General features: G+C 58.1%; 1 protein-coding gene across 1 annotated transcript in view; it reads right to left on the minus strand.

The window, feature by feature from the left end:
- NFAM1 (NFAT activating protein with ITAM motif 1) overlaps positions 1-5,519 on the minus strand; it is a 30,593-nt gene extending 25,074 nt beyond the window's left edge. Inside the window, exon 1 of the mRNA XM_080660829.1 lies at positions 5,293-5,519. Coding sequence (XP_080516955.1) covers positions 5,293-5,404 — 112 coding nt within the window. The 5' untranslated portion in view covers positions 5,405-5,519. The remainder of the gene's footprint in view (positions 1-5,292) is intronic.
- Between the last annotated feature and the right edge of the window lie 22,180 nt (positions 5,520-27,699).

Raw genomic sequence — 27,699 nt, forward strand, 5'->3', positions numbered from 1 at the left:
GGGAGGAAGGGGGTCTTATCTAAACGCACTGCTGCCAGGGCCTGCTGAGGGTGTGACGCTGTCTGTGGCTGTGCACAGGGACCCATGGGGATCGCCCCGTATATATAGGTTGTCTCCTGGGGCCCTAGCTCTTTAGGGTGGGGTCTGAGAAGGGGAGGCGCTGATTCACAGGGTTTGCAGGCCTTTAATTTTAATACGTGCTGCCAAGGGCCTGCAGAATTGTGCCCTTGACCCTAGGCCGAGCGCTGTGAGGGGACACTCCCCGCCCTTGGCTGTGCTAGCTCCAGCAGGGTCCCCTCCCCCCGGCCCATCAGCATCAAGCAGGGGTCTGGCCCAGATCCCAGAGGGGCTCCAGCTCTGGCCCCACCCTTCCCCCACTGCAGCTCACACATCTCGGGGCGGGAGGGGAGCCAGCCCTCCACACCACCTTGTCCCCAGCCCTAGGCCCCCCCACCCGCCCTGAGGAGTCCCGGAGGCTCTTAGATGCGCCTCCCCAGGCTGCTGGCCAGAGGCCAGGCACCAGGAGGTCAGGTGACTTTGCCACAGTCTCCCAGGACCCAGACCCAGGCTCGGCAGACTGTCCTCACCAGGGGCCAGCCGCGTTGCCTGCCCATTTCACATCTAGCCCCCCCCCCCTTCCCCTCACAGCTGACTCAGTTGCCCCTCCCATTCTCTGTCATGGACCCCCATCCCAGTGCCTGACACCCACACTCCCACCACAGGGTGGCCCCGCCAGACCCACAGAGCAGGGAGCAGGAGGAGGGTCCGAGGGAGTGGGCGAGAGGCAGATCCCGCTCCAGGTCCCTGTTTGCCCAGCCCTCCTGCGTCCACTCTCCCCCTCACCAGACACGAGGGTCCGGTCTCTCCACCTGTGCCCAGCGGAGCCTAAGGCTCAGGGGGCCGGGAGGCTCACACCAGGACCCCCCGGGCCCAGGCGCCTCCCCTGGTGGCATCGATCTCCACCCGCTTGGAACCCCTGGGGGGTGGCCTGTCGCTGAGGCGCTGAAATCGTCCTGTTACCATACATGTTCCCGGTGCCAGCACCATGCGGGGCACCCTGCCCTCTGGGAGCTCACCGTCCACCAGGGAGGCGGGCAGCCCGAGAGAAGCAGCCCCAATGGGAACGTGTCCCTGGAGGCACCGCACACACGTGTGCGCGGAGACCACACGTGCATTCCAGCCCCCGGGGGGGGGGGGAGCACCTGAAACGTGGATCATGACTCCACAGATGGCGGCATCGCCGTTCAGTGGCCGCTCCCCAGCAGGCGCTGACAGCCGAGCTCGTAAAGGGCCAGTGAAGAGTCTTTGCAATAGTCGGGCCATATGGCCTCTATTGCACAGACTTGACTCCGACGCAGGGCGCCAGCAGTCCTAGGTGATCTATGAACGATGTGGGTGGCTCTGTTCCAATAAAACTTTATTTACAGACACGGAAATGTGACTACAGTATAATTTTCACATATCGTGAAATATTCTTCTTTTGATTTCCGCCCCCCCACCACCACCATTAAAAAAAAAAATCTAGCCCTAACCGGTTTGGCTCAGTGGATAGAGCGTCGGCCTGCGGACTGAAAGGTCCCAGGTTTGATTCCGGTCAAGGGCATGTACCTTGGCTGCGGGCACATCCCCAGTAGGGGGTGTGCAGGAGGCAGCTGATCGATGTTTCTCTCTCATCGATGTTTCTGACTCTATCTCTCTCCCTTCCTCTCTGCAAAAAATCAATAAAATATATTTTTTTAAAAAAATCTAAGAACAGCCCAGCCAGCATGGCTCAGTGGTTGAGCGTCAACCTATGAACCAGGAGGTCACGGATCGCTTCCCGATCAGGGCACATGCCTGGGTTGCGGGCTCAGTCCCCCGTGTGGGGCGTGCAGGAGGCAGCCGATCCATGATTCTCTCATCATTGATGTTTCTATCTCTCCCTTCCTCTCCCTTCCTCTCCCTTCCTCTCTGAAATCAATTAAAAAATATTTTTAAAAAATCTAAGAACCATTCATAACTCAGGGGCCATACGAAAAGGCCGTGGGCTGGGCTTAGCCACAGGCTATGGTTCACAACCCCTGCTCTTTAGCCATAAAAATGAACCAACGTCGGCCACACCATCAACTGGATAGATCTTCAGACGCAACCCTGAATGAAAGAAGCCGCCACAAAGGAAGATTCGCGGTATCATTCTGAGCATCCGTGCAAAGGCCAAAAGCGGGCAGGACTGTGCCGCAGGGACACGCAGCGAAGGGGTGGGGGTTGGTGCCCGGGGCACAGGGGCTCAGAGGCACCGAGTGTCCTCCTCCTTGGCCTGGTGTGGTCACACAGGACTTTGTTTCAGAAGGTGTGCTGTGCTTTCTGTATGTGCATCACGTGTCACGCTTTAAAAAGAGAAAGCAGCGGCAACAGGACCAGCAGCGGCGTCTGAACCCCTGCCCGGCAGGCGCTTGTAATCCACCGGAACGGCAGCCCCGCGGGACCCATCCCACCGCCCTGCCGAGCGCGGCTCCTCGCCAGTCAAACCTCCAGTCAAACCTCCCGGCTCTGCCTTCTGGCCTCCCAGCCTTGATCCCTGCTGGACCTGCCACCCACCCACCTGCTCTCTCTCCTCCCCATCTCGCTCCAGCCCCCCTCCAGCCCCCCTCCCCTGACACTCCCCAGCGGAGAGGTGCTCTCTGCCAGCCTCCAAAGCTCTTCATTGGGATTAGACGCAGGTGACAGGCGGAGACGGCGCTGACGGAGGCCGGAGCTGTGAGAAGGAAGGCGGGCGGCTCCTCATGTCAAAGGGAGAAAGGACCGGAGTCCAGCGCAAACGGAGGCCGGGGGCACCCGCATCGGGTGACTCCAGGAGAGTCCGTTTCCCCAGGCTGAGAGTGGGGGTTGTGCCCTGTTCACCTCTCAGTGCCCCCAGTGCCTAGAACTGGTCCTCCTCAATGAATATTTGAGAAATAACACCGCCCAGGGCCCTGGGATGGCCAGGAAGAGAAAGGGGACTGACATTTGTTGAGGACATTGAGGCGCAGAGAGGTTAAGTGACTTGCCTGAGCTCACACAGCAGTCGGTGGAAGAAGGCAGGACTTGCCCCTGGCCTGCCTGGCCCCCAGGCCCTTGGGGGTGGCTGAGGCCTGGTGGAAGCAGGGCTCGAGCCGGTGTCCAGGCTCAGGAGAGCGGCTGCCCCTGAGACCACAGGCAGCTGCCGGGCCCTCTGAGAAAATGGAGCAAGAGAGGCCCAGAGGTGCCACCAGGGTGTGCTGGAGACAACGGAAGGTCACAGTGACCCCAAGGGGCGTGGGCTCACCCGGATGCTGAGCCTGTCACTGAATCTTGCATTTTGATTGGCTCTGCTAGCCTGGCGGGCACTGCCTCTCTGAGCCCTGACCATGTGCCATAACCACTTGCTCTCAGGACGTGCTAGCAGGCAGGCACTACGATCACACCCATTTACCAGATGAGGCAACTGAGGCACTGCGGCATTGAGAACCTGCCCAGGGTCCCGGGGGGAGCTGCAGAACTGACTCAAACTCAGGCTGATCGCCCCGGGCCTGCCTCAACCCTGCCTCACCCTGGGCTCCCTGACCACACTCCCCGAGGGCCCCTGGGGACACAGATGAGGGGTGCGGGCTGGGTCTGCGGGCGTTGATGGAGCTGGTTGCACCAGGCGGATGGCTGGAGTCTGGGGGGTTAGGGGATGTGAGAGCGGCAGTTCCTTCATCAAACGCGCAAAGCCCAGGACAGGACCGCAGGGGCGGGACCAGGAGCACAGGGTGCTGTCTGCCACCCCCAGAGGTCCTGGGACACCACAGGTGGCTTCCCCTCTTGTGAAAGAGCAGCTTCTCTTTTCATGATTTACTGCAAACGCAGGGGAAATCTGTCGTTCGTTTGCAGCCGAGATGTTACAAAACCACTTCACACTGCCGTCTCCTCCACTCAGTCTCCAGGCTGTGTCCCCGGGGCCCTTTAGGGGAGGACGGACCCACAAACAGAAACGATGGGAACTTGGGGAAATTACGCTAAAAATGACTAAGTGTGAGTTCAAAGGCAGAGTCCCCAACAAGCGGCGTTTCTTCCGCTGGTCTCTGCCCTGGCCCGGCTCCCGGGGGCGGGAGGGACTCAGGTGACCAGACTCGGGGAGACATGTCACAGGCCCGGGCCTCCAGGCCCCGCAGGCACCATGCATTCTGCTCTTGCCTCCCTGGCGGGTAGGAGGGGAGATTTTTTTTTTTTCCTTGAAGAAAGTTCTTTACAAAGAAAGGTGAGTGGAACCCCAGAGCCCACTGCCTGGAGTCCTAGCTCGGGGCTCAGGCTGACCCAGCCCTGAACCTGACCTCTACTCACCCGCTAAGCCTCGGACAAGCCCCCAGGCCTCCCCAGCCCTGAGTCTCTGTTCCCTGTTCCTAAGTGGTGCCGGTAGGGACAGCACCCCAAGGGTGCCTCGAGGGGCGCTGAGCTCAGAAGAGGCTGACTTATGGTAACAACAGCTGCTACTGTTCAGGGCGTAAGCGACAGGCAGAGGGGGACGTGGGGCGGCCCCTGACCCTCATGGAGGTCTGGGTGAAGAAAGAGAACTGCATCTAGTGGGGGGAGAAGGGGTGGTCTCGGGTCAGTGCTACCCTGAGCACAAGGGACCCCAGTGTGGGCAGTCCTGGCGAGGCACACTCCGGGGGGTTCCCTGGCCTGGATGAACTCACCCCAAGGCCACCCACCCGGGTCCTGCCTTGGACCCAGGCCACCCAGCTTCCAAGCGGGCCTGGGACCAGGAGGGGACAGCTTTGGCGCCGGAAAGGTCTGGCTCCCGTTGTAAAATAGCGACGTGGCCTCTGGCTGTGCTTCAGGAAGGGGTGGTGCCATCCTTCCTGGTGACAGTGACAGTTCTGAGCTCCAGGTTACAGCCTCCCTCCCCTCCCCTCCCTGGCTGACACGGCAACACCACCACCAACACCGAGGCGGCTCTGCCACTCGGCAGGTTCCGTGTCCTGCTTCTACCTTCGAGTCCCTGGGACTCTCACCCCTGCACCAACCCCAGTGCCCGTGGCCGCTGGCACAGCAGTGCCCGCCCACCCTGTCTAAGGGCCGGAGGTCAGGCGGTGCTGGGAGGGAGCTGTCGGCACGGAGGGCGGAGTGCCGCCCCCTCCACAGCCACCTTGCAAGGCATCAGCTAAACATCCCCGGTGCCGCCCGGCTTCCCCTGTGAAGTGTGCAGTTCAAAGGCAGCCAGCAAATCCCCCAGAGGAGACGGGAATTAGTGGCGGCGGCGGGGATGAAAGCGGCTCTGATGTGCAGAGCCAGCGACGGGAAGGAGACAGGTACCTGTGAGCCGCAGGGTCCAGGGGCACAGGAGCAGGCCCAGGAGCCAGGGGGCCGCGAGGGGGGCCACGAGGGGGCCCGGCGAGGCCCACCACCGCGGAGGCCGGCTCTCCATGGGGCCTCCTGGGCAGTGTCTCTCCTTCCTCTTTAGTTCCCAGGGCAGGACAGCCCGCTGGCAGCCACAGTTCCCCTTCGTGTCCCCACCAAGCCCCTCCCTGGCCACCCTCTGCTTCCTCAAGGCTCACGTGGCCTGCTCCTCTCAGTGACCCCAACTTCCTGCTCAAGCAGTGGGAACAGCCCCCCTTTCCTGCCCCCCCCAGGCCCCAGGCGCCAGGTGAGGCTCTGGGCTCCCCTGCAGAAGAGCTGGGCGGGGCTTAGCCTCCTAACCTGCCGGGTGAGTGGGCTCCCCGCTCCTGACCCCTTTCCAGCTGGTGGCGGGTCCTGGAGCCCAGCACCAGGGTCCAGAGGACACTGTCCCTGAGGGGACACAGAATTCCACGGCAATCCCAGGGCTTGGTTAGCCGCTCACTCCTGAAACTGGTTAGAGATGCCCACATCCCGAAACCCGCCCCTTGGCAATAGCCCAGGAGCCCCCGATAATGATCTCATCAAAGAGCAGGGTTTGGGGTGGGGTGGGAGGAGGATCCAGGAAGGGGCAGGTGGGTGATAGAGGAAGGGCAGGCAGTTAGGGTGGGGGCAGGAGCCACGTTCCCAGCCCCACACATGTGGCAAGTCATTAACCCAGCAGGGGCCACCCCGTCCCCACAGAGGCCCAGCGGATGCCCCTCTCAGCCCACCTCCCTGCAGCTCCCCTGAGCTCACCTTCCCCCAGGAGACACGGGAATGGCTTCCCCATCTGGCCCCAGAAACAGCCCCGTCCTCACTGCCAGCAGCACAGACACGGGAGCTTTTCCCCTTGGCATCCTGGAGCCCAGCACCAGGCTGAGCTGGCGCGGGGGCGTGGAGGGGTCGGGGGGTGTCTGGAGGGACAGAGGGAAGGGTCAGGCGAGGTGGTGAGGAACCTGGTGCTGGTGCTCGGAGGAAGCAGGGCCAAGGAGGCTGGGTTGCAGCACATGCCAGCACTTCACCTTCTTTCCCCATTAACCGCGATCAACATCATTGTCCCAACCGTACACAGGGGGACACTATGCCCCCCCGAGGCCAAGCAGCTTGCCCGAGACCAGGGCAGGTGCGCGGGCCGCTTTAAGCCCAGCTGTGTGAAGCGCGAGCCTGCCCCCCACCTCCCGCCGCAGGCCCCATGGGGTCCCGTTTCCATGTTTTGGGCAAGCTCCCCTCCCCCCCCCCCCCCACACACACACTGCTTTGCTCATGAACGATGAAAGCTACAAGGCTTTCCCACCAACGCCAGGAGGGCTGGGAGGGGCAGGCCGGCGCGGGACGCCCACCAGGTGAGGAAGACGTATGAGCGCAAGACCGTTCCTACCAGCGGGGGGCCCGAGGGGGCCCCGGTGGCATTGACTGCCGATCCATCACGATGATACATGGCGGCAGGTGTCACGGGGAGACACAGATCATCTGCTTCACGCTGCTCCCGAGCTCCTGCGGGGAGCAGGTTGTCTAAGCACCTCGATGCCATGGTAAGAGACGGCACGTTAATGCCTCGCGTGGAGAGAGCGTTTTAAAGGCATCCGTCTGCGCCTCTTTATGACTTGGCATCAGGAGGTGGCTGCGTGCCCGGCTGCCTCAGAACAGCGACAGGGGCACCAGCTCTGATCCTGCCCCCCCCCCACTCCCACCCCCCCCCCTACACTGCAGCCACGCTCTCTGCAGCCCTGCAGCCTTGAGCATTGCCACCTGCCTGGTGCCTGCTGTTTGGCTTCCTCACCTCTGCCCCGCTGTGCGGAGCACAGAGCTGGCACCCAGTATGTGCTCAATAAACACGGATGGGTGTGTGAACGGATGGTGAGTGGCGTCAGGGGACAAAGCCCACCCCCCCCCAGCTGGCTGTGGAGGAGGGTGCCCAACACCAAGCCTGGCACCGAGTGGACTCCCCCTGGCTTCAGGGGGTGGCATTCCTCCCTGGCAGGTCCCCAGGCTGCAGGACACAGATGTGACTGGAAAAGAGGCGGGGTGGGGTCTGGGGTCTCCGCTGAGTGTCTGAGCCACGGAGAGCCACGAAGCCTTGGGGAGAGGCAGGAAGGGGCCTGGCAGGAGCCAGTGGGCCCAGGACCTAGAGTGACAGGAACCACAGAACCTCATTTTCATCAAAACCTTCACCTCCTGCCAATACCAGTTTGGCTCAGTGGATAGAGCGTCGGCCTGCGGACTGAAGGGTCCCAGGTTCAATTCCGGTCAAGGGCACGTAACTTGGTTGCGGGCACATCCCCAGTAGGAGGTGTGCAAGAGGCAGCTGATCGATGTTTCTCTCTCATCGATGTTTCTAGCTCTCTATCCCTCTCCCTTCCTCTCTGTAAAAAATCAATAAAATATATTAAAAAAAAAAAAAAAAAAAAAAAAAAAACAACCTTCACCTCCTTTTACCCAAGTGGGTGCCGGGCAGTGAACTTGCAGGACGTGGACCCATCAGCGGTCCCTCCCCACAGCCTGGGAGGAAGCAGCTGCTGCTGAGCAGGTGGGAGAGGGCAGAGGACACGGCTCTGCTGCAGAGGGAACCCCCCCCCCCGGCTCCTCCCACAGCAGAGTCTGCAGGTGAGGTCCCCGGGGACAGCGCACTTCAGAGCTTGCTTTTGCCCAGGCACCCGTCTGCTTGTCCATCCATCCGTCCATCCCGTCACATTTTGCTGAGCATCTGCTTGCACCTGCACTGGCCTCAGCAGAGGAGGAAGGAATGACAGGCCCCACGTCGAGGGGCCCGTGTCCGGGGCGGGAGCAGTGACCCAGCAGAACTGAGCAACAACATCAGCTCTGAGCAGCTCCTCACACCAGGTCCTTTCAATCAACAAACCCATTCAGTCCTCACGCAGTCCCATGGGTGGGGGGGGGGGGTGCGGTGGTCACTTCCATTACAGATGGGGACGGGGAGCCCAGGGAGGTTGAAATAAAGTTTGCCCGAGGCCGTTCGGCTAAGAAATGTGTCCGGGGCAAATGACTCAGGATGGCCCAGCCTCTGTGCTCCTGACCACTGCTGCAGCCCGTCTCAGTGGCAGAGCAGTGTATACAGAGCAAGGAGGAGGGCTTCATGGAGGAGGTGGCAGCCCTGAAGGAGGAGGAAACGGGGGAGCACAGATCCCTGAGGCCCTGAGGGGCCTTGTGCACATGAAGACTAAAGCTTCCCAAACTGGACCAATCGCTGGCCTCTTCTCTCAGGTAGCTCCCACATACACTTATTAAGTACCTACTGTGTGCCCGGCAGTGGACGTGCAAAACACGTCATAGTGTTGCCCTCAAGGTGCTCCGTCTAGAGAGGAAAACAGACGCCCCCCCCCCAGTATTTTCACCTGCCCCGGGGGAGCAAGGGGGAGCGGGGGAGTGGGGGTGAGGGGGGGAGCGGGGGAGCAGGCGAGCAGGCGAGCGTGAGGCCTGGCCTGGCTGCAATTTGGTTCCGTTGCCCAGGAACTGCCCACCTTCCCTGGATTTCCTCTCAGAATGCACTGCGGGCAGCAGATGCACAGGAAGCAGAAGTGCCGGGGAAGGGGACCACTCTCCGCCCTCCTCCGGCCGTGGAAAGTCACTTCCTCCTCACAGACTCCAGCGCCAGGAGGAGCCCACCACGTGGAGGGGCCCGTCACAGTGACCCTAGTGCCTGAGACCCACAGCGTCCCGCTCCTCCGGTCCCCGGGGTCCCCCTGCCCCGGGCCCCACCTCCATCCTCTCCCTCAAGCCCCCTGCACTGGAGAGGGCTGGTGGAGGGCAGTCTCCGCCTCCTAGCAACAGGCAGGTTTGCCTTCGGGTCCCCCTTCCTGCACCAAGTAGAATGGGCAGAAACCTCAGGGGGGTAGGTGTTCCTGCCCCGATTTTACAGATGAAGAAGCTGACGTTCAGAGAGTGTAAGCCACCTGCCCAAAGCCACACAGCAAGCAAGCAGCGGGACAAGGACTCGGGCTCCGGCCACTGCGCTTTTCATCAGCATGACCCCTGCAGTCCACGGATTCCCCCACAGAGCTGGTCTTACAACCTTCCTCCTACAGCCAGCGACGGGGACAGAGTGAGCGGCCTGCTTGGGGTCCTGCTGGGGACCAGCGCCTGGGTTTCCCCATTGGCCACACCCCCAGGGTTAGGCTTTCCTTGTTAACTGGTTTGGGGAGAAGCCGTAAGGCCCAGTGCGCCCTCCCCAGCCTCTGCCTCACCAAGAACAATCCTGACGATCTGAAAGCAACATGGATTCCATGTTCACCGCGCCACGGGTTAGGCCCAGGCCCTTGTATGACTGTGCCCTGAGAGATAAGCCCTGGCCAGGAGGCCAGTCACTGGAGGTCCTGGAGGGGGGCGGGGGGGGGGGCAGGGCCAAAGTCCGGAAGGTCCTATAGGAATGGTGCCCCCTCCTTCCCCGCCCCTGGTTGTCCTGTGTCAATGGCGCCACCTGGTGGTCAGTGGGAAAGCCCTCGCCTGCGATGTCTCCCTCTCCATGTCCTGCTTCTCCCTCCAGGGGTCTCAGGCTGGCAGCAAGGCCAGGTCAGGGCTGCCTGTCAGAGGCAACAAGCTAGAGTGGTGGAGGGGGCGGGCGGGGGGGCTGTGGGAGCGGAGGGCCTGATGAAGGACCACAGGAGCCGCCTGCAGGGCCCCCCCACGCGGTCCCAGAGCGGTGGAGGCTGGGAGCCAGGAACGCCTCCTGCGGAACCTTCACCGGGGGAGCGGTTACTGACCACCAGGCGACCAGTCCCGCGATGTGCAGTGACAACCGTCTGGGCAGCCCCCCCTCACCCCCCCCCCAATGGGTTCTACGGGGCAGAGGCCTCAGGACCTGTGGGCAGAGGGGTACGTGTGGCAGCCACTCAGGATCAGGTTCCTGGCCGCGCCCCGAGGTCTGGCTCCAGGAGACTTTGGGATGCTGGTTCTCACTTTGAGAAACTCACCTCCTGAGGCAGGTTCCCGAGGGGCTGTGGGCGGGGTGGGGGGGGGGGGGCTGGGTGGCTTGGCCCCAGAGGAGCCCTTCAAAGAGATTTGGGTCCCCTCCCCCTGCCTCCCCTCCCCCTGCCCACCACCTTGGGAGGTCAGTGAGGTGTTCTGGACCCTAGAGCCAGGCCCCTCGGGGTGCACCTCATCCCCAAGCCCAAGGGGGCCCTTCCTCATCCTCATCTCCCACGTGGAAGAGGTGAACACGGCCTGTGCGACGATTCCTACTGATGAACAGCTGCCCCCCCCCCGCCCCCGCCAGATGAAAGCGTTTGGCAAAGAAGAGATGCTGGTTGAAAGCTATTCTGCCCTAAACCTTTCCTGAGACTCTTTCTGTAGGCCTCTTTCCAAGGGGCGGGGGCTTTGCAGAGAACAGCAAGGATCCGTGGAGGGCGCCGGGTCTGGGAGGGGGTGGCAGGGGGACAGGGTGGGGAGCGGGGCTGCGAGGAGGGGCAGGAGAGGGAGGACCCCAGCCCACGTGGAGTCTGGCTTGGAGCGGGCTGCTGTCAGGGCTCCAGAGGTGGGTGCGGGGGGCTGGGCGGGGCAGGAGCTCCCGTCCCCCCCAGGGACCCTCCCAGCAGCGTGGCCTCCTCAGGGAAGCTCTCCTGCAGCCGCTCTGCTCTCTGCCCAGCAGTCCTCTCCCCACTGCCCTGGGGCTGGGCCAGCCCCTCCCCCCCACGGGAGGCCGGGCCGCAGTCAGAAGGCCTTCAGTCGCAGACAGCAAAGGACCAGGCCAACACTCTTCTACGGGCATCCAGAAGTCCCCCCCTAAGACCCGCAAGGAACTGTGGGTCACTTGCTCCTTCATTCAGCAAAGCTCTCCCGGGTGCTCCGGGCCGGGCCCTGCCCTGGGCCCCCTCCGAGGGCAGAGCTTGGCACCCACAGATCGTAGTCACGACCCAGGGAGCCCAGCAGGGGGGACCCAGGCCACAGCATCCCAAAGGCTCGGTGAGAAGCTTCCAGAAATAGGCGAGGGCGGGCAGGAGGAGGGGCTGGGGGTCGGGTCCAGGCCGAGCAGCTGGGGCGGGAGAGGGGCCGGGGAGCCGGGCTGGGAAGGCCTCGCCCACCCTCTGATGAGGCCACCTTCTCTCTCCTGTGTCCACAGTCAGGTGAACAAAACCACTTACTTTCCTGTTGGAAATGACGGGCATGGCAATCCGTGTGGGTTTCTACCGGTTTCATCCGGCACGCACAGACTTCCGGGCGCACTGAGTAGGCAGCTTCTGGCCGGCCTGGACCTGGCGTCGTTGACGACACGTGTCTGAGCCGAGAGACTTTCTCCGGATCCGGAAGCAGCTATCGTGGAAGGTTCGAGGCTCTGCATTCGCTGTGGCGACATCCCTCCGCTACAAAAGGCCTCGACCCCGGAGAGACACAGCGGTCCTTTTAGGACCAGAAGTCCCCAAGCGATGAGCTGGTGGGCCAGAACGCAGCCTGCCCTCAGGGGGACAGGAGAGGGAAGGGGATGCCCCCCGTGTGCTGACCGAGGACGCCTGCCCGTGCCGCTCCCCCAGGTGACAGCAGAGGGCGGCCAGGCCCTGTGACTGCACGTGCCCAGAGGCTTCCTCCCGGAGAGGCCAGGCCACGGAGGCCCACACAGTGCGTGCAGGCTCTTCTCCTCTCACTCGGGAAAGGGATCGCAGCAGCCGCCTGCCTGGCAGGGAGCCCGTGCCTGAGCCACCCTGGCCCGTGCCCTGCTGGCACCGTTCTCCTTCCCCCGCATCGACCCGCGGATCTGCCGTCAGCGCCCCTGGCAGAGATGCACCTGGAATGCGGCCGTTCCCGAGCTGCGCGAGGGACGGGGGCGGACTCCTCGTTGGGTGCAGCTGACCTCAGAGTGGGCAGGAGGCCCTCCGTCCGCTGGCCTGGGGCCTGGGCCTCACTCCTCAGCCACAGCCCTCCTGCCGCGACACCCCCCCCCCACCGGGTGTCTGGGGGAGGGTGGTTGAGGAAACCGACACCCAAGGAGGGAATGGAAGTCATCTCTGCCAGATGTTGGGCTGCATCCGGCCTCTGAGCCACCCTGCCAGGTTCTGCTGTGCGCCCATCTTACAGATGGGGAAACCGAGGCTGGCTTTTCTAAGGCCACACGGCCATGGAGGGCAGAGCTGGGGTTTCAGTCCCGTCCTGCCTGCTCGCGAGCACTGTGACAAGCTGGGGGCTCCTGCACTCCCTGGCCTGACTGGGGGCTGTCGGCCTTGTCACCTCGCCATCCCAGCCCCTTGCCGCTCCCCCGGCAGCGGGGGGCTCCCCAGGCGGTGACGCCCTCCTCTGTGCCGGTGCTCAGGCCACACAGGTGTCACTCTCGAATGAACAGACAGATAGGAAAGTGGGCGAGGAGTCCGTGTGAGGCCCTCCCCGTAATGCCGCGGCGAGTGGGCCCCACGGGGACCCCTAATCAGGTCAGTCTCGGATAAGCATGGCTTTGGTTACAAACGTGCAGAAAGTGGGTGTCCGAATCTGCAAACACGGAATTTGGCCCTGCCAGGGAAGAGCTGGCTAATGTGAGTTATAAATCGGCAACGTGCCCTCAGCACAGAGTTCTCCCTTCAGCTCAATTCCGAGGTGACCAAGGGGTGCCCCGGGGACAGGGTTCAATCCCGAGGTGACCAAGGGGTGCCCCGGGGACAGGGTTCAATTCTGAGGTGACCAAGGGGTGCCCCGGGGACAGGGTTCAATTCCGAGGTGACCAAGGGGTGCCCCGGGGACAGGGTTCAATCCCGAGGTGACCAAGGGGTGCCCCGGGGACAGGGTTCAATTCCGAGGTGATCAAGGGGTGCCCCAGGGACCGGGTTCTGTGCTGCTGCTGAGAACACAGGGAAAATAACGTCCACCCGACCCTTCCCTGCCCGTCCCCTCGGGTGGGACCCCAGCCTCCCACGTCACGGTTCCCCTCCCAGGGACACGGTGCCAAAGCCAAGGGGGACGGAGGAGACTGTTAACAGTCCCTGGGCCCAGGGGTGGGTCGGCCAAGGTCACGGCTGTGGTCAGGTGGGAAGGGTGGGAGCATGGGGTAGAGTGAGGGTGGGGAGCAGGCTCAGTGGTCAGTGCCCCCCCCCCATGAGGGTCTGCAGGTGGCCTGGGCTCACCCCCCTTCTCCGCCCGCCCTGCCCCCCTCCCATCTCTATTGTTCTTGTCCCACAAGCGGCCGGAGACTCTCAAGCCCGCAGAGAAGCCCCTGACCTGGTGAACAGTCTTGGTCTGGAGTTTGCACCCCCGGGCCCTCCTCCCATTTCCTGAGCAGGTCTCTTTCCTTCCCGTGGGTGAGGACAGGGTTTGTGCTGCTGCCCTCACTTCCCCATCCCCAGGCCAAGGCATCCCCGGCCCTGTTCATCCCCAAGCGGCTCCAGACCCTCCCCACCGAGGCCTCCTCGCCCCCCACCTCCTTCTGGATCCCCCACTTCCTCTGAGTTGGGATCCCACGTGGCAAAGCCGGAGCCCTGCCCTCCCCAGCAGCGGCCCATCAGGATGGTCTGTAGGGAGAGGGACTGTTCTGAGACCCGCTCCCCATGTCCGCTGCCCCACTCTGACCCCGCCCCTCACATCACTGGCCGAGACTGTGCACTGGCCACTTCCGTTGAGAACAAGGTGCTCGGGGTGGATGCTGGCACTCAGGCGGGGTAACGCTCGTGCACGGAGCTTGGCCCGGGGGTGAACTGAACCCTCCCAGTGGCACATGCATCTGGGAAGACGTAGGAGGGACCGGGGGGCCTGCAGGCCCTTCACACAATCTAGTCCCCGTGGGCACATGGTTCCCAGCCTGAACCCTAACTGAGGCGAGTCAGCGCCGAGCCCCCCTTCTCTGTACACTGCCGGGCACAGCCAGAGGCAGGTGCGTCCAAGGCTTCCACCATGTTGAAGGGCCTCTCCCTGAAAAGGATAGCCCACAATTACAAACCTAGCGTAGGCATGGCCGCGAACCTTAGCCTCCGGGGCGATGGGACTAGAAGCCCCCACTTACAAATCCTGAGACTGGCAAATAGGCGAGCATCAGCTCAGGAGAGCGACCAGACACCCCACGGCTCGCGCCTGTCCTCCGGGGGTGCTGCGGGCCGCACGCCACAGAGAGGGACAAACTGCACCGGTTCCCTTCCCGGATGAGCAGCACGGATGCGGGGCGTGTGGAGCTTCCTCCCGCAGGGACCCGCTTGAAACGCTCCTCACGGGCGACACTTGCTGGCCAGCGTGGCCCGTGGGGAGCTGTGCTAACGCCGACCTTTCCGTGAAACCAGCAAGACATTCACATCCCTTTCCACGCGCTCACTCCATTCACCCCTCTTCCCTGGCGGCCTCTCGGAACAGACACCCCATGATGGATGGAGTGGGCCTCAGCGTGGGGAGAGACGGAACTGAGGTTAAAATGTCCCACATGTGCAAACTTTACAGAAACGGATGACCCGGACACTGACTGCAGAGTGCGACTCCGGCTGGTTTTTACTGGCTGGTTTTTACCGGCTGGTTTTTACCGGCTGGCACTGCCCTGGGCACGTGCAGGCGGCCATTGCCCAGGAGGTGCGGGGGGCGGGGGGAGGGGGGTGGCCTGTGCCTTAAAGGAACCCAAGTCTGGGCTTGGTGGCAGGAGATCTGGGTCGGAGGCCCAGCCCTGCCTCTTCCTAGCGGTGGGCCCTCAGCTTCCTCCTGGCGCGGGGCAGGCCAGCAGGAGCGGGCAGTGCCTGTGAGCTGCGAGAGGCTGTGCCTGCCCCCGGCTATCCCCTCCAGTAACAGCCGCCCTGCCTTTTGGGGTTCTGCTGCAGTGGCCCCAGGGCCCGGTTTGAGAAGCTCATCTACCTCCCCAGACACGGAGAAGCTGTGCTTTTTTTCCAATCAGGCTCCTGAGCCAAATTCCAAATTGGGTTGTGGTTTACCAGCAAGTGGGCCCCCAGAATCCCATGGCCCTGCCCGCCCTGATCCCTCTGCCCGCCCTGGCCCCTCTGCCCGCCCTGGCCCCTCTGCCCGCCCTGGCCCCTCTGCCCGCCCTGGCCCCTCTGCCCGCCCTGGCCCCTCTGCCCGCCCTGGTCACTCTGCCCGCCCTGGCCTGCGCCTGGCCCTGCCCGCCCTGATCCCTATGCCTGCCCTGGCCCCTCTGCCCGCCCTGGTCCTTCTGCCTGCCCTGGCCCCTCTGCCCGCCCTGATCCCTCTGCCCGCCCTGGCCCCTCTGCCCGCCAGCCCGGGCCAGACCAGCCGCCAGGCTCCGAGGAGGAGAGACAGGGAGGCCTCATTTCATTTTCCCCTCCAGGCTTGTTGGATGACGGGAGACTCCGCCTCCAGCTGTCAGAACTCCAGCCCGCACTTTGCCGCCAGCTCATCACGCAGGACCCGCTCCTCTTCATCCCGGCATCAAACATCTGTTTGATCGGCTTTTCATCCATTTTCCCATCCATTTTCCGCAAATGTGGCGATTTAGGGATGTTCTGAATCGCGCAAGACTGTACGTGCTGCACTCTGGCAATATATCAGTGTGGTCCCAAACGTGACATTGGGACGCCCTGCTCTCGGCCAGCCCCTCACCCCCGCGCTCCCCCCTGCCAGCCCCCTCGCCCCTGGCCCTCTCCCCTTCCCAGAGCCAGAGTGAGGGACACAGGTAGGCTGACGCTGTGGAGATCTGGTGCCCCCTGGAGGTCCATGGGAAGGACAGGGGCAGGAGGGGAGGGGCTGGGTGGCAGGGAATAGGTGGGCCCACAGCCCCTCTGCCCAGCCTTCCTGGCGGTAAAGTGACGGATTGGCGCTGGCTCAGTGCTCTGCCTCCCGCACCTTTGGGAATAAGTAAGCTTCCGCCTTTGGTAGCAAATCCCAGATTACAGAACATTTTTCAGCCATTTGCCCCTGGAGCGCAGAGCCTGTGGGGCTGGCGGCTCCCCACGCTTTCCGAGAAGGGGGCCGGGGATCTTAGTCGCGGTGCCAAGTTCCCAGGTTCCTGGCAAGGGGGGGCCCAGGTCGGTCAAGTGAGAGGAAAGGCCAGGAGCACGGGGTGGGGGTCTGCAGGGAGCAAAGACCTGCCATGGGGAAGGCCCGGGCCCCGGGAGGGAGGCCGAGCCCAGGGAGCTGGAAGGAGCAGAGGGGGGAGCCGGGGACAGGAGTCCCCACGGGAGAAGCAAAGCTTGGGAGTGAGCGGTGGGGGCGGGGAGGGGGGTGCTGGGCGGGCCCAACTAGCAGGAGCTCCCTAGCCCTGTCAGCTCCTTTCATCAGACACCACAGGGGACATTGCTGAAGGAGGAAGAGGGCTAAGCAGCGGGTTTACTAGGAAAAGAGAGTTGGTGACTCTCGGCTGCTGTGGCAACTCTAGCTCACCTCCCAGCCCCTCCCCCAGACCGACAGAGGAGACGGGAGAGCCCTGCCCCTGGTCTGGGGTGCTGAGGTCTGGGGTGCTGAGGTCTGGGGGTGCTGAGGTCTGAGGTGCTGAGATCTGGGGTGACCACAGAGGACCAAGGAGGCTGCAGGGCCATGGAGAAGCACAGGCTCCAGGCTGCCTGGCCCCGGGGACCAAAGGGATTGTGACCTCCCTTGGGAAGGGGGCCTTGGCAGACATAATTAGTTCTTTCACCTGAAATCACCTGGGATTTAGGGGGGGGCCTAGATCCACTGGCTGGTGTCCTTGTTAGAAGAGGGGCGCACAGGGACCCAGGCAGGAAGGCCCTGCGGAGCTGGGGGCGGAGCTGGAGCCAAGTGGTTACCAGCCCAGCCCCTAAGGGCCAGAGGCTGGACAGGCGAGAGGGGTCCTTCCCCAGCTCCTGGGTGGAGCACAGCCTGCTGGCGGCCAGAGTGGGACTGCTAACCCCATGGCTGAGGGAACAAGGGGGGGGGGTGGGACTGCTCACCCCCAGGGCTGAGGGAACAAGGGGGGGTGTGGGACTGCTAACCCCCAGGGCTGAGGGAACAATGTGGGGGTGTGGGACTGCTAACCCCCAGGGCTGAGAGGGAAGGATGGTCTGCCTGTCTTAAGCCGCTGTTGTGGGTCTGTGTTATGTCAATCTTAGGAACTAATACACTGAATGAAGCAAGCAGAAAAGGGTCAGTTGCAAGAATGGGACACTTCTGAAGAGAGTCCATTTACCCCCGCTTCACCCTCTTCTGCCTTCCCAACCCCCACTTCCCTCTGGCTAACCCCCCCGAAGCCAGGTTCGGGGCCACCCTTTCACAACAGCAGCCGTCGGGGAGAAAGAAGCAACCGTTACGGTAAAGCCACACAACCTTGAGAAAAGTCTGGAACGGAGGAGAGAGCAGGACACCCTCTGGACTCGCAGACCTGGGGTCAAACTCCCGCTCCGTCCTCTTCCTTCTGAGTTGAATGTCCCTCACGTCTCTGAGGCTGCGGAATGGGGATAACAGTCCTGCCCCCTCACCGTGTTAGGGTGAAAGGAGAAACACGAGGCCCCAGCCTGGGGCTGGCTCCTCCCCGCCTCAGTAAGGTGCTCCCCCAGGCCGGTTCCTTAGGTCCCTGGCGAACACTCCAAGGCGGTAGAACTGGATTGGTTCCACGCCCCTAAAGGTGGAGGCACCCCAGCTCCCTTCTTTTTCTATTTGGGAACAGTGAGCGATTCTCCTCTCTAACCTGACCTTTTTTATTTTGAAGTGTGCATACAGTAACACGGATGACTCTGTTGTACAGCTCTTTCCGGTCTGACAAGTGCCCAGCCGTGGATCCACTCCCACGGTACTAGCAAGAACATCCCCTGCCCCTCTGTGGTCAGCCCCGCCGCAGCCCCTGGACACCCCGGGCCTGGTCTCCTTCGCCTTTTCCAGGGGGTCACCCAAGTGGAATTACTAGCGGAAGTGATGGGTGCTGCTTCGGAGATGAGGCTGTAGGAGATCAGGCTGCCCCTGCCCCCACTTCCTCTCCCTCTCCCTCTCCCTCTCCCTCTCCCTCTCCCTCTCCCTCTCCCTCCTACTCACTTGCTTTTTATTAAATACATTGGGGTGCCCTGGCCGGTGTGGCTCAGTGGATAGAGCGTCGGCCTGAGGACTGAAAGGTCCCAGGTTTGATTCCGGTCAAGGGCATGTACCTTGGTTGCAGGCACATCCCCAGTAGGAGGTGTGCAGGAGGCAGCTGATCGATGTTTCTCTCTCATCGATGTTTCTAACTCTCTATCCCTCTCCCTTCCTCTCTGTAAAAAAATCAATAAAATATATTTTAAATAAATAAATACATACATACATACATACATACATTGGGGTGACATTGGTTAATAAAATTATATAGGTTTCAGGTGTACCAACCTATAATACCTCATCTGTATGCTGTATGGTGTGTTCACCACCCAAAGTCAAGTCTCCTTCCCTCACCATTTATCCCCCCCTTTACCCTCTTCTGCGCCCCCACCCCATATCCCTCTGGTCCTCACCATCCCGTGGTCTGAGAGCTAAAATCACACAAACTGTGCCCTCTCATCACAACGGAACTAAATTACAAATTTATACAGAAAGAGCTCTGAAAATGCCCGAATATTTGGAAACTAACTAACACACTTCTAAATAACCCATTTGCCAAAGAGGAAGTCAAAAGGGAAATCTGAAAGGATTCTTAACTAACTGAAAATGAAAACACAACCTTTCAAAATGTGTGGCACTGTTGCCCATAGGTTTTTGGTAGATGCTTTGATGAAGTTGAATAAATTCCCCCTCGATTCCCAGCTCGTGGAGAATTTTGAGGTTTTAAAATCATGAATGGGAGTTAGGTTTCCTAAAATGCCTTTGCTGTGTTAATGGATATGACTGCATGAGGTTTCTTCTTTAGCCTGTTGATATAGTGGTTATATTAATTGATTTCTTTAATGTGGAGACGGCCTATATATGTACAGCGCATACTACTTGGTGACGGTACCCAGGGTGGGCAAAAGTAGGTTTACAGTTGTTCATGTGGAAAAGGACATGCAGGTTATGACCGTCCCGATGGCTTTGTTACCTCAAAAGAATGCCCACCGCCAAAACCGGTGTGGCTCAGTGGATAGAGCGTCGGCCTGCGGACTGAAGTGTCCCAGGTTCGATTCTGCTCAGGGGCACCGTAACTTGGTTGCGGGCACATCCCCAGTGGGAGGTGTGCAAGAGGCAGCTAATCGATGTTTCTCTCTCATCAATGTTTCTGACTCTCTATCCCTCTTCCTTCCTCTCTGTAAAAAATCAATAAAATATATTTTAAAAAAAAAAGAATGCCTACCTCTGGTAATTCTTTTTGTATGTATATTGCTGAATTTGCTTTAACGTTTGGTTGAGGACTTCTCCAAGTTCATGAGAAATACTGGCCTATAGTCTTCTCTTTCTTGTGCCGTCTTTGTCTGGTTTTGATGTCAGGGTAATACTGGCCTCATAAAATGAGTTGAGAAGTATTCTCTATTATTTTCAGAAAGAGACTGTGCAATGTTGGTGCTGATTTTTCATGAAATGTTTGTAGAACCCTCTTCGAACGTGCCTGGACCTAGAGAGGTGTTTTTTTAACGGAAGATGTTTTTATTATTGTGAATTCAATTTCCTTAATGGTTCTAGTAGTTTTCAGATTATGCGTTTCATCTTGGTTGGGTTTCGGTAGTCTGTGGTTTCTAGGAACCGGTCCGTTTCATCTACATTAGTGATTTACGGGGAGAGTGAAGTTCGTAGGGCTCCTTGAGAACCCTTTTAACAGCTCCAGGGTCCGCAGTGCTATCCTCGCTTCAGTCCTGATATTCGTGGTTTGTATTTCCTCTTTTTCAGTCTTCCCAGAGGTCAGTCTTTCCAGAGGTGGAGAACTTTCGTTTTTTATTTTTTTCAAAGAATCACTTTTTGTTTCATGGATTGTCACCTGTTGTTTTCCTGTTTTCACTGATTTCTTTTTTTTTTTAAATATATTTTATTGATTTTTACAGAGAGGAAGGGGGAGGGATAGAGAGCTAGAAACATCGATGAGAGAGAAACATCGATCAGCTGCCTCCTGCACACCTCCCACTGGGATGTGCCCGCAACCAAGGTACATGCCCTTGACTGGAATCGAACCCGGGACCCTTCAGTCCGCAGGCCGATGCTCTGTCCACTGAGCCAGACCAGTTAGGGCTTCACTGATTTCTCCTCTTCATCATTTCCTTCCTCCTGCTTGCTTTGGGTTTATTTTGTTCTTTTTCCGGTTCCTTTGGGGTGGGGATGTAGGTTATTGACTGGAGACTTTGCAAGTGTGAGCACTTCATGCTCTGTCGTTCCCTTTCACCGTCACTGCACCTGCATCCCGCAAAGGCCTGGGCATTTTCGTGGTCGGGTCTACGCGGAGGGTTATTGTTGAAGGTGGCACCAAGAGGCGTTTGGAGGAGACAAAGAAGCTATGTGCCAGAAGCCACCCTTCTCCCTCAACGGCACAGCGGTGCTGCCGGAAGGTGGCTGTCCAGCCAGGGACTCCGTTCCCACACTGGCCTTGACTCTGGGGAGGCACGACAAATAGTTCTTGCTGCTGGAGGGCCAGGGGAAGTACTGTATGTCACCTCCAAGCCAATGTCATTAACAGGTAAACGTTCTTTCTCCCCTCTCTCCCTTTGCACGGATGGACGAAGTGCTTGCGGGGAGTGGAGCCAAAAGATGGGAAGTATGTGGGGAAACCATGACCCAACCTCAAACACACATTGGTCTGTTTTCTGGGTGAGAAACATGTCTCTCGTGCTAAGCCATTAATACTTTGGGATTTATCTGTAAACAGCAGCGAGAATTTCCTTGCTGTTAACCTCAAAACAAGCAACTTGAAAGATGCCTTCCAATAACCCCTTAAGGACACGGCATCCATGAACTTACTGATTTTATCCAGAATCAATTCTTGGGTATTAAAGGCCTTAAGTTTACTGCCTTATTACACCCACTACAGTGGGAACATTAAAAAAACGGGGGGGGGAGATTTTGTTTTATTTTTTTAAATATATTTTATTGATTTTTTACAGAGAGGAAGGGAGAGGGACAGAAAGTTAGAAACATCGATGAGAGAGAGACATCGATCAGCTGCCTCCTGCACACCCCCTACTGGGGATGTGCCCGCAACCAAGGTACATGCCCTTGACCGGAATCAAACCTGGGACCTTTCAGTCCGCAGGCCGACGCTCTATGCACTGAGCCAAACCGGTTAGGGCAGGGGGGGAGATTTTAGACGTGAGACCTGATCAGGAACCCCAGTTCACAGCATCGGGGAGTGATTCAGAACACCGCAGCCCTGCCTGGCCGGGTGGCTCAGTGGCTGAGCACTGACCTATGAACAGGAGGTCACAGTTCGATTCCCTGTCAGGGCACACGCCCGGGTTGCAGGCTCGATCCCCAGTAGGGGGCAGGAGGGAGGCAGCTGATCAATGATTCTCCCTCCTCATTGATGTCTCTATCTCTCTTTCCCTCCCTCTTCCTCTCTGAAATCAGTAAAAATATTTTTTAAAAGAAAAAACAACAACCCAGCCCCAGAGCTACCGCCTCCCACAACCCCGCGGGCCTCTGCTTCTCCCTATTCCCGTCTGCGGGAGACCGATGTTGGGAGAGAGGTGCCCCACTGTCCGGTGCCTGATCCGGGGATGGGCACGTGGCTGCCTCAGGAGGGCTGACGCCTGAGCTGCTGAGCCTGCTCTCGGGGTGCGGGGCTTCATCGCCGTGTCAGGGAGGATGCGGCCGGAACCGCACACAGCACTCCGCCCCGCCACCTGCCGGGCGTGTCCAATTAGGACAACAGCCTGCTCCAGGCTCAGGCTCCTTCCGGATCGTTTGCTGAACCTCTCTCGTTGGCCGCCTCTTTGTCAGCCAAGTGCACTTGGGTTTCAAATAGAGAGAGGATGGCTTTATTGGTAAAAGCCAATGAACACCTCCGGTCCCGGGCCGATGAGGGCGCGGGCCCATCTCTTCTCTCCGCGCTGCCTCTCCTAGGGGAGCTGCCGAGGTGGCGCTCTGTTAACGCCTGTCTGCGCCATCCGCCCTGATTGATAGGACGAGGCACCTGGTGGCCACAAGCAGGGACCTGTCAGATGACACTGGAGATGACTTCCGTGCCCCACCCCCACCCCTTTATTCATTGATGGTGGGAGAGCTCCTCAGCCCCAGGTCCCCGTGCTGTGCGCCTCTCCCCGGGGGGATGGAGCCTGAACAGTGGGGGCCGGCTCAGAGAGGAGGGGCGCGGCGGGAGAACGGGGTTCACCTCCCAGGCCAGGCCTCTGGATGCCCCAGCGCTTCCCTGATGGGGCAGCTGTGGTGTCTGCTCTCAGCTGTCTGTCTGTCCCGCTGGGGACGAAGGTGCCTGCAGACCTCCCCCCAGCTGCCTTGCCAGGCGGTGGCCCCGGCTCATTTTCTGATAAAGCTGTCAGTTGATAGAGCTGATGGAGAAATCGTTTTCTCTGTTAGCTGAATCTTAATTGGCCTGTTCCCCCTCTTTCGTTCGGTTAGCACGACCCCCCACCCCCCTCACCCCCCCACCCCCACCAAGGGGAAAGCACCTTTGCAGAGAAGCATTCCAGAAAGACGAGGACGGCAGGTCTTGCGACATTGCTAGTTGGTGATTGCGAAGTGAGAGGTTAAGAAAACGCTGAGGAGGCCCTAGCTGGTTTGGCTCAGTGGATAGAGTGTCGGCCTGTGGACTGAAGGGTTCCAGGTTCGATTCCAGCCAAGGGCACATGCCCGGGTTGTGGGCTCGATCCCCAGTGTGGGGCGTGCAGGAGGCAGCCGATCAATGATTCTCTCTCATCATTGATGTTTCTCTCTCTCCCTCTTCCTTCCTCTCTGAGATCAATAAAAAAATAAAAATATTAAAAAAAAAAAAAAACAAACGCTGAGGAGGAGCATGGGAGGGTTCCAGCCACGCAAACTCCACCGACCACATGCTCACCGGCGAGCGCCCACACACGGTAGAGGGCGCAGAGGGCACAAACTCCATAGGGAGACCCACGACGCCCGCTGGGCCTCGTTGGAACATCGAGCATCTCTTTCAAGGGGCCAGGCGGCACCAAGGCGGGTCCCAGAGAGCAGAATGACTAAGACACCGAAAAACTGGAGCCGCCGGTTCGAAGTGACCAGGGCGGCCGGTCGGCAACACGGCGGGACTAGCAGAGGGTCCGAGAAACTCCTGGAGAAAGCCAAGCTGCAGCCCAGCCCCACAGGGTAACGAGGGTCAGCGGCAGGGGCGTTCAGGAGGGAGGACATGGTCCGTGCAAAGTCAGGGTGCACAGAACAGGGTGGTCCATCAGAGGAGCCGTTGGCCGAAGGTTAAGGTCATGCGGAGGACCAGGTCACAGCGGGGGTTGGGTACCCAGGCAGGTTCCTCCCCATATAATTTCATGCATTTTTTTAAATAGCCTTATTGATATTTAATTTATATCCCATAAAACTCACCTGCATCCAGCGTGAAACTCGGTGCCTTTTGCATGTTTGCAGAGTTCCGTACTAGCACCATAGTCTAATTTTAGAACATTCCATCAATCTCCAAAAGAAACCGTCTGAGCAGGGGCTTTTTGTTTGTGTTTTAATTTTTTTTTTCTTTTTTAAATAGAAACATCAATGATGAGGGAATCATTGACTGGCTGCCTCCTGCAGGCCCCCCACTGGGGATTGAGCCCACAACCCAGGCACGTGCCCCCAACCGGAATCGAACCTGGGACCCTGCAATCCACAGGCTGACACTCTATCCACTGAGCCAAACCAGCCAGGGCCTTTAATTTTTTTTTTTTTTAACATTTATTTCAAGGAGAAGGAGAGGGAGAGAGAGATAGAAACACCAATGATGAGAATCATTGATCCGCTAACTCCTGCACGCCCCCTACTGAGGATCGAGCCCACCACCCGGGCATGTGCCCCAACCGAAAATCGAACCGTGACCTCCTGGATCATAGGTCAATGCTCAACCCCTGAGCCACACTGGCCGGGTGTGAGCAGGGTTTTGATAGGGGCCTGGCTTGGGCCCTCATCCAGCCCAGAACATAAGCAATGACACAGCAGCGACCGTGCCTGGGCTAAAGATCTGTGGCAATGACAGAGTGAAATCGACTCCATTTCTTAGATCCTTTCTCGACAGGAAAAGAACTGGGTTACGAGCACTCGGGCCACGTTTTGCTGGTTGGCTATTTCATGTCAGTGTTCTAGAGAAGCGTAGCTGACTTACAAATAAAAATGGACAGAGAGGCCACGTCGAAGCCAAATCCAGAGTTCTGAAGTTTCTGCAAAATGGGAACAGAACGGACCACTACCCATGTGTCTCGTGCAGCAAAGACCACAGCTTGTCAGCACCAGAAGGGCCGGGGGTCTGTCTCAGAGGCTCTGAGGGTGACAGGAGCGCAGTCACCATGAACTGGGGTGTGAGCGGCCTGCTCTGTGGAGTGCAGGTGGCCCATTCAAACCCAAAGTCCTCAGCGAGGCCAGGACCAGCGAAAATGGGCAGACCTCTGCAGCGGCTCCAGGCAGGGGGTCTGCTGGGAGTGATGCTTTGATAACTGGATCGGTTAGGGTTGTTTGTTTGTTTGTTTATTGATTTCAGAGAGGAAGGGAGAGGGAGAGAGAGAAACATCAATGATGAGAGAGAATCATTGATTGGCTGCCCCTGCACCCCCCCGCCCCCCGCACCAACTGGGGATCGAGCCTGCAACCTGGGCATGTGCCCTTGACTGGAATCGAACCCGGGACTCTTCAGTCTGCAGGCTGACGCTCTATCCACTGAGCCAACCGGCTAGGGCTAGGTTTTCTTTAATTGTAAGAAACAAAAACAAATTAAACCAGCTTTCACAATAAAGGGGACTCGGTTCTGACAAACTCTGGACTAGGATAATGTGAAAAAGCTCTCCCTCCAAAAATGTAGAAATGCATGATAAACTATCACCACATTTGTCAGTTGTGAGTTCTTGGCTGAGTTCACAAGCCAGAGAGGGATGTCCCCAGAGCAAAGGGGCCAGGACAAAGAAGGAAAAGCCAGGATGGTAATCACAGGATTTGACCCCATAGCTGCCTCAGGGCAGGTGCAAGAGAGGGTGGGAGGATATCAGAGGGTAGCCCAGGGACCTTGGCTTTGGCCTCAGCTTGAAATGAGATGTGGAGATGGGAGATAAGAGGTGGAGAGTGGAGGTGGAGAGCTGACACTGTGACTCCTTGCGAAGGCAAAGCCAGGCTCCCCTAAGGGCTGATCTGTAGGCGCAAGGGTGGGCGAGGAAACCTGTCCCCTGGCCCAGGGGATGACACGGAAGCTTGTCTATCAGCACAGGCAAGAGCAGTGGGGGATTAAAAAAGGAGCCTCTGAGAAATGCACGCTGCATGTCTGCACTGCGAGTTCCAAATTTAGATTGCATGCATGGTCTGGGAGCCTTACGTCAAGAGAAAAATATTGGTCCCAGGCCGGTGATAACCAGAAACCACCTGGTAAAAGCAGATGCAAAATGGCTTTAGAGGGACACTTCAAATTCAGGTAGCAGGAAATTCCAACGGAAAAAACCAAGCTCATCCAAAGATGAGCTCACAATATCAAATTCCAGTAGATGTGAAGAAAGGGGTCATTTTTAAAAATTATTATTATTCATTGATTTAGGGAGGGAGAGAGAAACATCCATTTGTTGTTCCACTTATTTATACACTCACTGGTTGCTTCCTGTATGTGCCTGACCAGAGATGGAACCTGCAACGCTCCCACCAACCGAGCTACCTGGCCAGGACCAAGCGGTCACCTTGAACACACAGGCAGATGCCACAGACAGGAGGGTCAGAGCCCCAAGACTCTAAATAAGAATGTTCGTAACGATTAAAGACCGAAATGAAAGATGCAGTTCTCGAGAAAAGAACAATACACGATAAAAACAAGCAAAGGCAGGTGTGAACAATATTTACAGTGAAATGCTATGGTACCTGAGACTCACCTCAAAAAATAACCTCTCAAGAAATAAAAGGGAAAAAAAGAAAGAAAAATAATCTCAGGATGGGAAGCTTGGGAAGGAGTATCATAAAACCAGACTGGCTGAGGGCTGATACTTGTTAAAGGTGAGTAATAACAAGTACAAGGGGTTTCTTACTCTCTCGTCTCTAACTTTCTATACATTTGAAAATTTTCCATAATAAAAATTTAAAAAATAAACAGACTAAAAAGCTCCAAATAGAACTTCTAAAAATGAACAGTATAAATAATATAACGTAAAACTCAGGACAGGTTTAATGGCAGATCGAACACAGATAAAGAGAGAATTGATGAACTGGAAGATTAAAAAAAATACCCAGAATGCAAAGTAGAGTGATAAATATGTGAGAAACTTCAAGAGAGATTAAGAGACACAGAGGGTAGACGACCACGGCAGAGAGCAATGTGACATTATCCAGTGATAGGCTGTGACCCACAAGTTTTACTTCTGGGCACATATTCCAAGGAAACTTCCCGGTCTGAGCATGGCAGCTGCATGTAAGAATGTTCGCCGGAGCATGCAGGGTAACGGAGAAAAGATGGAAACAAGCCATTCAGAGGCAGAGAAGATAAAGAGATTGCATTTTATTCATATAACAGACTACTATAGAGCGGTAAAAACAAACAGTAACTATGTGCATCTACATGAACAAATCTCAAAAACAAACACAAATTGCAAAGGAATACTTCGAAATGATAACTTTTAAAGTTAAATAAAACTATACTACATATTGTTCAGGAATGCAGATACTATTTTTTAAAACATGTTTGTTTGTTTTTTATTTCAGAGAGGAAGGGAGAGAAAAAGAGAGATAGAAACATCAATGATGAGAGAGAATCATTGATCAGCTGCCTCCCGCACACCCCACAATGGGATCAAGCCTGCAACCCGGGCATGTGCCCTTGACAGGAATCGATCCACTGAGCCAATCCGGCTAGGGCAGATACTTTTAATACAATGTACCAATAGAAATAAACATGATTGTTCATACGATAATAGGAACATCAAGAAGATAATAAGAGCCTGAACTTTTTTTACTTTTTTCTTTTAAATATAGTTTTATTGATTTCAGAAAGGAAGGGAGAGGGAAGAGAGAGATAGAAACCTCAATGATGAGAGAGAATCATGGATCGATCAGCTGCCTCCTGCACGCCCCCACATTGGGGATTGAGCCCGCCACCTGGGCATGTGCCCTGACTGGGAATGGAACTGTGACCTCCTGGTTCATAGGTCAATGCTCAACCACTGAGCCACACAGGCCGGGCAAGAGCCTGAACGTTCATGCAACCAGCAGCATGTCAAGGATTGTCAGAATTACAGGGAGAAGTCGGCATATCCACCAGTTTGTATCATGCCAGAAACAAATGCCAAGGTGGGATTAGGTACACAAGAGGCTTCCGGGGAACTCCTGAGGGGGGTGACGGGGGATGGCAGAACCAGGCCCCCCTTGCTCAGGCTGTTTCTTCAGCTCAAAAGGCCCCGCCCATCTCGTGCCTCCCACAAAGTCCTGCTAAAATGCACCTCCTCTGACTGTGACTGCCAG

This window comes from Plecotus auritus, assembly GCF_963455305.1.
Source record: "Plecotus auritus genome assembly, chromosome: 3".
NCBI lineage: Eukaryota > Metazoa > Chordata > Mammalia > Chiroptera > Vespertilionidae > Plecotus > Plecotus auritus.